Source organism: Poeciliopsis prolifica, unplaced genomic scaffold, assembly GCF_027474105.1.
Source record: "Poeciliopsis prolifica strain line A6 unplaced genomic scaffold, Auburn_PproV2 SCAFFOLD007, whole genome shotgun sequence".
Classification (NCBI taxonomy): Eukaryota; Metazoa; Chordata; class Actinopteri; order Cyprinodontiformes; family Poeciliidae; genus Poeciliopsis; species Poeciliopsis prolifica.
The window spans coordinates 4,682,891-4,697,500 of NW_026562382.1; the positions used below are offsets into that span (position 1 = coordinate 4,682,891).

At 42.4% G+C, this 14,610-nt stretch overlaps 1 protein-coding gene across 3 annotated transcripts in view; it reads right to left on the reverse strand.

Moving 5' to 3' along the window:
- The window catches only part of dachd (dachshund d), a 131,224-nt gene that overhangs the window by 3,543 nt on the left and 113,071 nt on the right, over positions 1–14,610 (reverse strand). For all 3 annotated transcript variants that reach the window (XM_055031793.1, XM_055031792.1, XM_055031791.1), the window contains 4 exons: positions 9,171–9,316; positions 5,948–6,095; positions 5,154–5,297; positions 3,629–3,697 (listed from right to left, as the gene is read on the reverse strand). In XM_055031793.1, coding sequence (XP_054887768.1) covers positions 3,629–3,697; positions 5,154–5,297; positions 5,948–6,095; positions 9,171–9,316 — 507 coding nt within the window. The remainder of the gene's footprint in view (positions 1–3,628; positions 3,698–5,153; positions 5,298–5,947; positions 6,096–9,170; positions 9,317–14,610) is intronic.

Here is a 14,610-nt window from a genome sequence, read left to right on the forward strand (position 1 = left end):
AACGGGGGGTGTGTACCCACACCCACACACACGGGCTAATTACCCGGCACTGCCGTAGGTCTCCAAGGCATTGCCTCTGTTTGAGTAACAACCACCACCGAGTTCTGCGCAAAAGTCATCACGGCGTGAATGCGGCGGCACGGAGGGCGAAGCGCAAAAACACGTAGCGGGAGGGGAGGAGGCGAGCGCAACGGGACGCATAACCCGACGCAGAAAGGATGAAACGTCGCCTCGCTGGTTTGTCTCGCAAGCCTCCGCAGCGACAATTCATAGGTGGTGTGTTGATGAAAACAAAGGCGATTTGATCGACTGATGGATGATGACAATCAATGCGTTGTCGAGAGGATGTCACATGTCGGCACGTTTGGCTTCCAGGAGCTCAAACCTGCGAACTCAATGAAATTGTTTTGTTTTTTCGAACGCGAGCCGAGACGTTGTGACGTTCTTGCTCGCCTCGCAGGGCCCTCATTAAGGCGCGGCGAAACTTTCGTATTTTCACATTCGAATCGAGATGAAAAGTTCATTAAAGAGAATAAATATTTCATTAGGTGCTAAATAAAACAAGGGGGATTTTTTTGGCTTCTCTCAGCACAAAATTCCTTTGAAAGATTAATTAATACATGTAAATTATGCAAATTATGCCCATGCAAATATTTTATGAAGACAATTAAGGGATCCATTAATTACAGTCTTTTTTGCTTCAGTGACATTCATTCATTTAATTTTAATTTCACTTTAACTGTTTTGATGTTTAATCTTGCAACAAAGAACTTTATCTGGCTGCGCGCAGGGTCGTGTAAACCCCGCCGAACGCGTCGAGTGGGGAAGATGGCGGGGCGGGGCGGGGCGACGGAGGGAGATGCGGGGGGGAAGATACTGGCACGGTGCGCCACCCGTTGCCAGGCGGCACCGGGGCGAGGCGCGGGCCCCCAGCAGCTCGCCTGCCTGCGAAAAGGGCCGCGCTCCCCTCCTTGGACCCGATTCAAAACACTGCAAAAAAGCAATTAATAAACACAGACTGTGTTAATATCGCAGAATTAGAGAAGTGTGACAAAAGACAAATAGAAATAATTAGTTCTCTGAAATTATGCCCTCATTATTATTATTTATTTATTTTCTCTCCCTCCCCCTGTCTGCCTCCGTTCGCTTCCTCGAATTTGGAGTTGAGAACGCACCCACACATTTCTCTGTCTGCTTCGGCACCGGTGATAGGCTTGTTTTTTCTTTTCTTTTTTTTTTTTCTCCCCCCGCATTCTCCCCTCCTCGAGTTTTCTTCCTCCTCCTCTTTCTGCTTGTGTAATTTATCAACATCATTTTTTGCCATTTGAGGTTAATTATACAGCGAGGCTTGCGGAGCAGAGTAGAGGAGACATGGGTGGCAGACAAATGCTTCTCTAATTGAACAAAACACAGAAAAAAATAAATAAATAAAAGTGTAGCCGCGTTACTCGGTTTCATTCCACTCTTTGAGGCAGTGATTGAGAGGCCCTGGAAAATTATAAGCTCTGTTATCGCAGCCGCAACTGTTTTACAGGGTTTGAGTATAAAAATAAAAAAAACAAAAAAAGTAGACGAATAAATACCCTGCCACAACCTCGGCTTGAAAAGCGGCTGCTGTTGCGGAACAGAAGACATGAGGCTTTAACGCGGTTAATTTCAAATATTCTACAAAGTATGTGGAAGAAGAACAAACAAATAAAATTGCTTGTGAACCATCTGACTTACGCTGAAGTTTCCTGGAAGGAACCGGGATGCTGAGAGCGTGGAAAAGGCCCAGAGAGCCTTCAAGATCTGAAGACGATTTGTGTGGAAGAATGTCTCAAGAGAACCCCCGAGCAAGACATCAAGACTATTTTCTCCACACAAACGTTTTGAAGTTGTCATGACCAAAACGGGGCTTTACTGTTCAGTCTTTAATCAATTTCAGTGACTTTGTTCAATGCGTCTCCGCCGTTTTGTTCTAGTTTGGCTTATTACACGTAACATTAGCATGGAGTAAATGTGCGTTGTTTTATGCTGTGATTTCATTTCAACAGACTGAAAAAAAATAGATTTAGTGACAAAATCGTTGATCCCTATTGTCCTCCTCTTATGTTTGAATATTTCTTTTGTCAGTCAAAAGTCTTCATGAACTTATTACTTTTCCTCTGCTGCCATTTCTGCTGCGTAGCGACATTATTTTCTCAACAGCAACCCCTTGTGTTCAAGAGAGTAACTCCAACAATTGTAATGTTGCGGCCTCTCAAATCTGGGAAAGACTGTGTTCTAGTTGCATATTGAAAAACCGATATGCAACTATAACACCATGTTAATTGTACAACTTGCTCGCACACATTCATCGACATTCTGGATTTAACTTGTTTTGGTGAGAGAAAACAAATACTTAAAATGTCTTTATTGACTTAGCTTCTGTAAGTTACTGAAGTCAAATCAACACAAGAATATGTTGCTGTTTTTACCACTCTTGTCAATTTATCCTCTGTGGGAAGGGAAAAGGGAAGCGACATTTGCAAAATGCTGAAAGGACGCAAATATAAGGAAGCATCTTACTAAAAACACTAAAGCGACGAAGGCAAAAGGTCACACTAGAAGAAGAAGGAGCTAAAGGAACTGGATATTTGGAAAGTGAACTGTGACAAAAACTTCTTTGCCTTTAAGAGGGGGGTGGGGGGGAGATACCAATTAGACGGCCTAAAAAAATGCCCTAAATTACATGCAGTAATCATTCATCTCTAGTTTTTCATATCGGTTCAAGTAGACTAATCGCACATTAAAGACTTAACTAAAATATTCTCTGCATGCAAAGTCAGAAACTCCCCCAACCTTATTTTTCGAAGCAAATTGCATGCGGCAACTTTCCCAGGGTAAATTGGGACCTCTCTCCTCACTGATAAGGGCAGTTCTGAGCGGCGCATTAAAGCGAGACGTTTGAGCAATAATGAGGATATTCAACCTTTTCACGAGGTGTCTCGGATCTGGGTAAACACAGATAGAAGGCGGTCCGACGGAGGTTATCGCCGCGGTGGCCTTCCCTTAAACACAAACTGCACCCCCAAGGCTAACAAACAAACAAATCATTAAAAATGTACAAGGCTTGTTCATAAAACGGATTGATTTGCTCCGATTATGAGTATCAAAGGAGGGGTTGCTCTGCTTTTTTTCTTTTTTTTTTTTTTGTAGCTTTATGACTCATTACAGCGTCTTGAGCGGTAAATATGTAGCTTTTTCGAGAGCGGTTGTTTGGTTTTACCTGCCGTAGCGCATTTAAACCTGCCGCCGCTAGAAGTCAAGTAAAAAAATAATATTATTCTTGGGGAAAACCGATGATCTTGACCTAGTGCTGTGGCCCAGATGGTGGTGTATGTCTGAACAGCAGGCGCAGAAACACTAATGTTCATAAACTGAAGACGTGTGCTTGTGCGGGCGTGGGCGTGTGTGTGTGTGTGTGTGTGTGTGTGTGTGTGTGTGTGTGTGTGTGTGTGTGTGTGTGTGTGTGTGTGTGTGGGTGTGTGTGTGTGTGTGTGTGTGTGTGGCGGGAGAAGGAGGGGTGGAAAAGGAAGAGAGAGGTGGGAAAAAAGAGAGCAAAAGTGAGGGAGAGAGATTTATTGTCTCATCTGAGCCCCTGTACCTTGTATTGTCCTTTCAGCATCTGTTCTTCCACTGCTGCGGTCACTCTCCATCTCAGGGGTCAGAGAGTCTGCGAGAGGAGAGGGATCACCGCCGTTAAACATGCCTGACATCCACCTATCAGAGCCGTGCTTTCACAGCATCATTCATCGCAAACTAGAGAGAGAGCCTTGCAGCCATGTCTCTGCTCAGTGTAACTATGTGCCTCTCCGTGTGATTATCTCCAGCGATCAAAAATTATACCTAAAGATTTTTTTTTTTTTTGGTTCTATTACCTCTGTACTGTACGGTGCTACAGGCAGACTGATAAATCAGTCACTGAACTTTGCTGCAGCAGCCGATAATTTCCAAGTGCTTCTTAGACACGGTGGAGGTTTTTTTGAGTGCACGCCTTGTTTCAAGCAGCCCTTTACATTTGTTGGCACCTTTTGTAACATGAAGGTGTTACAGTCGCGGTGAATATCTACGACTGTTGTCATGAAGAATAATTGTCTTCATAATTATTGGGTAAATAATGACACTTTTGGTGCAAAGTTAACACTTTTAATGGACTTTTAATGCAGGTTTTAGTAGGACTTTGTGTTGTCATTATTTGCCAAATGACACTTTATGACAACAGTCGTAGACATTCATAAAGACTCCCTTGTACTCATGACAGGTGTTGTGTCGTGTTTATGATAGTGTCACCCCTTCAGATAAAGCATTGCCCAGTTTTTTAATGTTGTCACCTGACTGTGCTGACAACTGGTTAGTCGAAAGAGCCCATTCAAAAGATGAGATGATTACTGCTAAACGATCAAATCATGATCAAAACAGTTGGTAGTTTGACAGTAGCAGGAGGGACTCAGTAATTCATTAAATACGTTCACTGATTCTGTACAGTGAATGTATTTAATTTAGTGCCTTGCAAAATGTTACTACCTATTGACATTTTTCCCAGATGAAATCTGCATACTTTAATGTACATTATTGGGATTTGTGTGTCAGGTCAAAATAAAGCAGAGTGTTATTGCAAAGTGGAATAAATCAATTTCAGGCACGGAGCGCATTAACCAAAGAATCAGTGAAGAAAGTCATCGTAGCTTTGGAGGAGCTGTAGGAATTCAGTTTAGGTGGGAGAATCGGACAGGAAAAACATCTTTAACTCTCACTGTCACAATGCACCTCGGCCTGAACGCGCCCTGCCTACTGCGACACATGGTGGTGGCAGCATCATCCTGCAGAGATGCTTCTCTTCGAAAGGGACGGGGAGGACGAATGGAGCTAAAAACAGAGCAATCCCAGAAGAAAGCCTGGACTGCCAAAGCCAAATCGTCTGTAGCAAAGTCTAACCATTATGTGCTGCTTTTTATGTCGTTTATCTGTCACATAAAATCCCAATAAAACACACTGAACTTTGTGGTTGTAACGTGAGAAAATGTGAATAAGTTCAAAGCGGGTGGATGTTCTCAGCAAAGCGCTGCACAAATAACAATACATTTGCGATACATAGAATGGGCTAAACGTGACGTGTGGTGCTTCCTGACCGTTGAGGGAGCGCATGCTGTCTGAGGGCGATGGCTGCTTCAGAGTCTGCTCCACCTGCTCCCTCCGTTTCGACTCGTACTCCAGGGCTTCTTGCAGTTTCCTCTTGGCCTTCTTCTCCTTCTTCAGACGCTTCTGAATGATTGCTAGCAAAAAAAGATCACAGTGACAATAAATGAGCTCTGGAAGCAAATTAGGGAAAGCATTTTTTTTCTTTTTAAATTTGATTATAAGCCCATCCTGGCTGACAAAGATAATAGCCTGTTTTTTTTTTATTTTTTTTTTTTGGTCTTTTAAATTTAGCACTCAATTATAGAAAAGCGAAAATCAATTAAACTTAAATATTTCATAATATATAAAGATTTAAATGGGAAAATCGGAGCAAATACTGACTTGCTAGAGGGAATTGAAGCTAATTGAAAAATTTATTGGGATATTTTTCATGAATTTCTCTCATTAAACATAAACGATCCGGTTAGCGTACGACTCTGATGCATTTTACATGAGGGTTAGTGCGAGTCTGGATGGGATGTGTATTTTCAATTATGTTAACAGACTACGAGCAGAAGGAAAGAAAGAAAGAAAGAAAAAAAAGCTATCAGTTTCACATGTAACCAAAGAGGCTCGGAGTGGCTTATGAGTGTCTCCTGCAACACACAGGGTGGCGTAAGTACATTCAGAAGCTCCTGTACCTAAATGGTTACAAGAGCTTGAATGGGAACGGGTTACGCATGCCTGCCTCCCCCCGTAGGAACAAACACAAGGCTGACAGGGAGGACGGCGTGTCAGATCGTACCTCTATTCTTCTGCTCCATGGCGAGCTGCTTCTCCAGAGTCTCCCTGAGCTCTCTCTCTCGAAACAGCTCCATCTTCAGCTCCGTCTTCTCCAGCTGCACCTGCTTCTCCTGAGCCCGAGCGTTGTCAATCGCCACTTTGAGCAGGCCCTGCGCCAAATAAAAAGAAAACAAGAAAGAAATGTACATGTGTAAATCATCAGGACAAAAAGACAAATGTCATAGGAGTGCCTGGGGATGTTTGTCTCTCTTTGGTCAAAGCTGAGAAATGCAAGAGTGACTAAAGTTAGTGATAGTTTTTTTTTTTTTTTTGTAAGTACAGCGAAAGGTTCTAACAACTATTAAATGATGGAACTGGATACAGCTGGACACGACAAGATTTTAGCTTTGCGTTGATCTGTCACAAGACAGCCTCATGAAACAGACTGAAGTTTGCGTTTTTGTCGGGACAAGACACAAAAAGGTCCAGGAATACCTTCGCAAGGCGCCATACCTGAACCAATCGACAGAAAGAAAAACTGAATGGAAAGGAAAAAAAATGTTCTAACAGTCAAACTAGTTTAAACTGGTTTAATGAACAGATTCATTCAGCTAAATAACATTCAAATCAGGCTCCTGACAGCCTTGTTTCAGGGATACTTCGGGTTTTGTGAAGTGAGGTTCTAATGAGTAGTTTTAAGTAATCAGATGATGATTCTGACTGTAAAAAAATAGTAAGAATGTCAGTTTGGAAAATCCGGGGCTAATAGCTGGTCCCAGACCTTTTGCAGTGAGTTCAATTTAAGACTTTTTAAGAACATTAGCTTCATAAATTAAGTTACCTACGAACACGTTAAAATTACTTAAAAGTATATGTTATCTTAACATAGCTAAGTGTTTTTTGACTTGCAGCACTATCTGCACAGTATTATTTTTTGAAAATTTGCATTTTCTGTGAGCAGAGTGCACTACTTCCGAACGTTTTAGATGTCATCGTCGAGCGTACTAATTTCCTACATTTCCCTATGACAAATTCCTCCATTTCCCACAATCCAAATGGATACTAGCAGGCTTGATGAGCTATTTGGGCGAGTGTCTGGTTAACCTTAATTTGAGTTTAGATCTGACAATGGAATCACATCGCAGGTTGAACTGAAGGCCGCTCGGAGACATCAAGGGATTTTCCTTTTGTATTTCCAGTTATGGAACTGCAAAATCTCATGCTGCAGTAAATATAGAATACACCATGACGAGATCTTGAGCAAAAACTACGACACATGTTGCAAATAAATGCCAACAATTTCTCAAAAAGAACAACAAAGATTTTCTACGAAAGAAAACAATTAATGAACAAAACCAACTTAGCAACTCAGACCTAAGACTTATCTTGAGAAATCCGGAAATATACAACACTTGCGAAGACCTGAAATTGAGATGATCAAATTAAAGAGTTTTTATTTAGACCCGACATAAACCCAAGATGAGTTTAAAATCAGATTCTAACATTCACTGTCAATGACTAGCCAGCCTAAAGTAACTATGAAATGGATGTCTTGAGATGTTAAATGGTGCAGGTCAAGCCTAAAACTCTCATGCCAGCTTCAAGTAAATACCATTTTCTAAGCTATCAAGCTCACTTTTCCATCTAAAAATTATCAAGTTCCTTCTATTTAATTTGTTTTTCTGTAGAACTTGCAACAGGTCTTCAGTGTCAATACCCCACGACACGTATGTAAACTATAAACTGTAAATTACTTAGAAAGAGATATTTGTTTGAAGCTTGACTCCTGAATCAAAGAAACCTTCCTCATCCTCCAGACTCAGGTTCCTCTGATTGCTCTCTGCTGCTGCCGAGCTTCACATGCCTCTACTTAGAAAGCTACCAGAAAGCCCAGTTGTTTCATACTCTTCCCTTAAGTAAAAACCCCACAGCAACATCACCAGTTTCATCACAATTATTCCCCATCCACATGCAATTACACCAAATGCACTGGACTATATCTTACTAATTGTTGATTCTTCTAACCCCAATTTATATCAAGTTGCTTTATCTTAATTTTCCGCTTGGTTTATTGTGTTGATTTGTATATAAATATTCACTCCGAGGATCATTATCAAAGATGACTAAGAGGAGTGTTGGGAGCTCACGACGGGCTCGGTTGTGGCTCTCTAATTACCGCGCCGAGCCAAAGGAGAAGCGGGACTCTGATGCCAACCGAACAAGTGCAACGAGAAGGGCAGCAGGGTACACACATCATTACACCCAGAGAGAAGGCAAATACATTCATCTTTCTGATTGAGGGGCTTTGAGCTAAAGCCTGAACAGCACTCGGAGTGTGAGTGGATCTTCGCTCCCCGTTTGCTGAATGAAACCAAGGGAAGATGCTAATGACTTTTCAAGTCGGATATTTGCCCTCACACAGTCTCGAGCATGACGCCAGCCGGTGGAAAGCCTTCAGATGTGGACAAGATCCAGTGACCTGGTTGAGTCAGCCAACCCCTAATTGCCATCATTTCCAGTATTCAGTCTGTTTTTAAAATATGAATATAAATACAAATCATGGTAGTATTTTAAGCATCGAGCACCAAGAAACTCGTGGATGGACGGTGGGCTGGGTGAATCCAACTGTTGGATTATCAAATAAGGAATTAAACAATTTTCCAAGCTCTTTCCTTTCCCTAAACTTCCACAGACCTGCAAGTATGTGATTATTCTCTCTGTAAGCTGCTGCCATAACACCGTCACTACATGTCCGCCAACTTTCCCATTGGATGCTTTTTACATGCAACTTCCTGCTTGGGCTGCTTCCTTCTTAGCTATGTGATTATATATATATGTAGATATCTACATATAGATATCCCTGCAACAATCTGCAGGGATTTTGTTCTCAGAGTCGGTAAAATATATATTTTGTATAAAACCATGCTGGCTCCTGAGGAAAAAAAAATCAGAGCTCAAGAGCAAAGTTCAGTCATCCAGTTTGAACATTTGTGATGCTCGATTCTGCCGTTTTGATATTTTTGCACAAATGTATGCATTTTCTTGTGTTTAATATTAACTGCAGTCATTCTTTTTAAGTCTTTTATGTATTTTGTTTACATTTTCCTCTAGATCATATTAAACTATCGCAACAAAGCCTTTGGCGCAACAGTAACGTGAACCAATGAATGAAGGACGAAGACATGAATCGCGACAAGATGATGTAGGGTTCCCCTCAGGGCCCCGACTCAGACCGGAGACAGTACCTGTATGTTGGTGAGAAGAGTCTCTATCGATGACAGGCCGTCTGGGAAGAGAAATGGCGACGGGAAACCCGGAGGCAGAGTCTGTCCGGCCAGTGACAACCTCTCGTAGCTGTCTCTCGCTGTTGGGGTGCACATGGAGTTGTCCTCTGCAACGAAAAGCGAGATCAAACATTTGCTCAGCCTGGGAACCAAAACACCGTGCGGCACCTTTGGCCGTCGATGACGAGTGTCGTGGCTGAAAAGCAGGAACGAACGGCATTGTGCTGACCTGCAGGAGCCAATCCAAATGTTCCTCACTTCACAAAACGTACATATATTTATATAGATATATATATAGATATACTGATATATATCTATATATAGATATATAAAACATGGAATTCTTTTGTACTGTTTTTTTCTAAAGCCCCACACTACCTGTTTTTGCATAAGGTATTAAACAATATCAAACAAAAACATAAATCCAGCAGCAAGACCTATTCAAGAGATGTCATGTGGATTCCAAAAATGGAGGTGGGGGGGGGGGGGGGGGCAGTGCTGGCAGTTTGACCCCAGAGACTCGGGCTTGCTTTGTGCGTGCACGCTCGGGTGCCTGTCACACCTAAGATGACATCATCCTCCATTCATCACTGGCAGAGGGGTAGGGCCCTGCCATCTGCTGTCCAGCCTCTCCACCGGGCCTCGGTGGAGAGGAAGAGGAGCAGAGGGAGGGAGGGCGAGCAGGAGGCAGAGCAGGCAAACACATGTACAGCTTGCTTAAACTAAAACAGTATGTCAGACACTGACACATTAGATCTGACACATGTTTTCATCCGGTGAGCTTTTACTATGCCAAGAGGATGGAAGTGCTACCATCCCGGTGAAAGACGGTTCTTATTGAACCCACTGCATGTCTGTACTATTAATTCTTTTGAAAGCTAATTGAATGCAAAGTTGGTTGGGTTGGGATGGGTTGGGTGGCAGTGGTTGGTGGGCGGAGGGGAGTTTTAGACATGGAGAGAAAACCTGGCGGTTCCTGCTCTCATCCAGTATTCATATCTGTTTATGTGGCAGCCTGAATCTTGTACAAACAGCGAGCGGAGCTGAACAGCCCCCGCCGCTTCCCTCTCTCTCCCTCCTCCCATCAATATTCACCAGCGCCAGCCAAGTGCTGGGAACAGCTGGTCTTACATTAATTAGTTTAAAGTATTTATTTCACCCATCCTCAGAGCAGATTGAGCAAAAACATTGGAGATTATTTCAAGCATCTGCAAATGCCCTGGAAACATCCCGGCGCCAAAAGTCGAGTGTTCAGATTCACAGTTTAGGTTTGTAATTTGGAGAACTCTTTTTTTTTCTCTTTCTCGCTCTCTCTCTGTGTGTGTGTGTGTGTGTGTGTGTGTGTGTGTGGTGTGTGTGTGTGTGTGTGAGAATGGGGAAGTTGGTAAAATACGCACCGCTGGTCCGTAGAGAGAGCAAACAACCTTTCTCCCTTTTTCAGATGGAGTTCAGTACTGCTGATTAATTAGAATGGATGGTTGCCTAATGGATTAAAATTTGTTTATAATTTGACTTCATAAAAATAATGAATTGCCTACTTTTAAGAAGGCACTCCTGCAGTAATTTATTTCATCTGCTGCAGTCTTGTTTTTTGTTTTTTTTTGTTCATTTTTATTTATTTATTTATTTTTGTTGCTTTTTTTTTTTTCCCTGTGGTGGGCGTTGAGATTCGTGAGATGTCAAATGCGCTCTCCACCTGCACAGCGGAGCAACATGAAAGTCCCATTTTATCTCAATAAATGTAACTAATCAAAGATCAGAAGCATTGCGCCTGGCTCCGGATCGGGTTAATACAGACGTACCGCGTCTGCATTATATATATGCATGCATCACCCACCTCCAATAAAATCACCATAACAACTAGAGACGTTAGTAGACCTCAGGGAAAGGTCTGCTGTTCTGGCTTTGTAATTGATTTGTACTGTAGGCACTTTGTCCCTTATTTAGTGTTGGCATTAATCATAAATCATTGCTTTAACAAACTCCGGCTTCCCACTCAGCAGGCCTCGCCTCCCAACACAAACGTTGGATCACAGGGAATATTTGATGGCTTTGTTGCAGGGGGGAAACAACCTGTCATGCTCTGGGAAAAGCAAACAGCACGTTGTGTTCGACAGACTCCCAGCCACCGTACAGCAACTCTTGTCAGATAACATTTCCACCAGGAGCGATGCATAAGTACCGGCGTTTGGGAGAGGAAAGAAATGCGGAGCTAATGGGTGGCTAATTGAATCAATGCAATCAAACAGTGCTTAATGAAACTAAATGTAAATTTTAACAGAACAAGATCTGGATCTGCAGCTTCCAGGCAAGTCGAACAGCGCTGCGCCTCACCCAACTTCTTACCCAACAGGCTCTCACCCAACTCCAGGCTTTAATCATTCGCCACTATAAAGGTGTACTGAGATGTTAAAGACTTGCGGTTTCAAAAATGAACGTTTCACGTAATTTCCCTACAGTTTAAAGTGATTTTTATGACTATAAAAGCTTAAGGCAGCTTAGTGTGGAGCACAAAGCAGCACGCCGCTGCTTCTATTCCACATGTTGCATTGCAGGTCATCTGGCTGGCCTCGCGTTCACAGGAAAAACAGAAGAAGGTCTTCAGAGATAATTCCATTTGATAAAAACAGACAGTTATGTTTTGGAAACTTGAGGAGAACCACTCATAACCACTCTTGTTGAAATAATGGTGTTTGAAAACTATTTTGGGTTAGCTACATGTGGAATATCTGTAAAGCGGCTGACTGCAGGCTACCGGAGCAGACAGCCTGACTGATTTACCAGCTGACATTGTTAATATCAGTTTGTTTAGCTCGCAGTTTTACTTGGAAAAATATCAGAAACAAAAGAAAAGTATAACATTCTCACTTTAAAACTAAGTCTGCTTTTTTAACCCCCTTTCTAAATTTATAAGAGATAATATTTATTGCAGTTATAATAAAGCGGATACATTATTTTCTGTAGCAACGGGACTCATTATTGCATTTTTCATTTAAACTCACGACATTGTGTAAAGCTATATGATTTCGTCCAAAACTTTTGCTACTTATCAGGCATAAATATTATAAAGAACATGAATTTGCACATTTATAATTCATAGAGCAAAAAATTAATCAGTTGTTTTATTTAGATTAAAAAAAAATAGTCAGTTATTTGATTATCATCAGTTATTTAATACGGCTACACTGTTGTGTTTTATTCTCGGTCATCATGCTGTGCTGGCCCATGCCTATAGGTCCCCCTCACTCTCCTCCCTCCACCTGGCTCCAAACCTTGGCATCCGTTTGCATGTTTGCTTCTCAGCATCGCTCCGCAATCATTGACTTCAACTTAATTACAGCGACAGGCGTTGGGAGTGATGGGGGGGCCGGTGGAGTAGAGTGGAGTGCTCTGTTTCCAGGTGATATTTCTGCGCCGGCAAGGCTCCCAGCAGCTGCTGCGAAAGCCTCTGGTGCTTACCGTACGGTGAGGGAACAGATAGGGTCTCCCCATCCTGAGTTCCCTTCCCCGCCCCACCCTACGCCTTCTCACTATGAAATACTACATAGAAAAAAAAAAACACACTTGCGGGTCACCCCTTGTCACAAATAACATTTCACGCACAACTGTTTCTGTGGATAATAGGAGCCACAAATAAAAATGGGACGCTGTAAATACAATGCATTCTGAATGAAATGCCATAATTTAAAACAACAGTACCCCCCGACTCCATCCTCCACCAACACTCTCTCCGTCCTCCGCCTCCACCCTGCTCTCAATAGCTGCAGAGGGAGTCCTTGACAGTGTGGTAGCAATGATGAATCACCTATCCAGTTAATTTTCTCACTCCTCGTGTGTTGTGCTACTAAAACAGGGGCCCAAGAATTGACTTGACAAAGTATGAATGTGAAAAAAAAAAAAAAAATCACTTGGAGGGATCTGGGCTTATCTCCAATTTACATGTTATTAGATTTGCGTTACAAGAGGCATTTGGACCTGGCATGGAAAAAAAAATAAAAAACAAGATGGAACCACGATAACCAGAGATAAGACATTGAAGTCCACACTCCAAAGCCTTTGAAATATTTGACGGAAAAAAGTTGCAAGGAGTGGAGGGGAAGTGGCCTGATTCGAAAATGTGACAGACACACATTGCAATCTGTTGTAAATCTAGAAGAAACCTTGGGAAATTTAGCTGCAATCTCTGGATAAATAGCTGTAATTGACCTTGGGAGTTGAAAATGTGCCATATGTTTCTGGTTCCTGTGTTTGAAACCGGCTCCCCCAGGATTCTTTTACGCCGAGTGCTCACACAAATTCAGAGAGAGCCGCAGAAAATAGGAAGACAGGCAGAGAGGGAAGAATGGAGGGAGTGAGAGGTAAATGGTCGAAGATGGATGGATGGGTGAGGCTTAGTCTGGGATGGAGGAGGCTTTAACGGAATGAGTGAAAGAAGGAGAGCGTTCTGCCGGCCAGTCAGTGTGATATATTGACAGGTGAAGCCTTTGTCCTTGTTCCTCCCAGCAGGGGAACCGAATGCTAAACCTGGATGTTGTCAGCAGAGCCCAACACGCGAAGCGCAGGCGTTCCGCTTTCACTGTGCAATTACATTTGATTTGACCTGCCATGGTGCGGCGGAGAAACCGGCCTCCCCTTTTCAAGCGGAGTAGTTATGACCTCTCGGACGGCTATTAGCAGCTAACGCAGCATTATTCCACCTGCACTTAAAAGCACTGGATTTGGAAAGAAATCTTGTCAAGGGAGATATCTGTCTTTGGCTACCAATGCACAGATGCAGCAGGGTGGGCTGGGAGGGAGGGGGAAGTAGTTGCATGCAATTTGAGCACTTGAAAAAAACATGAGCCTGAGCTGATCTTGCAGATGATGTGTCTGCACTCTGAAGAGTCTTTTAAGAAAAATGAGGGGAAGAAAATGGTTTTAGAGAAGTTATGATTTAACTGGGGATTTATTTATTATTTTTGCTGTATATATTCAGAAAATGACAATTTAGTAGAGGTGGAACAAGATCTAAACTGTATTGAAATGCCACAGTATTTATTTTTTTTCTTAAAAATGACGTCTCTGGATATAGATGAGAATTTTGGAAATTGATAATCATGGAGTCGCCACATAACATGGAACACTGTCGAATCTGAGTAATTTATCTACTGACAAAGGGTTTCTTTTTCTGTCAGACTGCCTGGAACCACCATAAAAACCCTCCACATTATCAATGAGTAATACCTTTCCTCCAGAATGCAAAGGTGGTCAGCATGAGTGAGATTTGTGCTTAGTGAAGACTTTTTGGAGCTGTATGCGCCGAGTAAGACTGTGCTGAACAACCTCGCTGATGAAGGAGTTCAGAGGAACAAAGTCACAATTCTGCTGATGGAACACAGCACAAATTAATATATATCTGAAA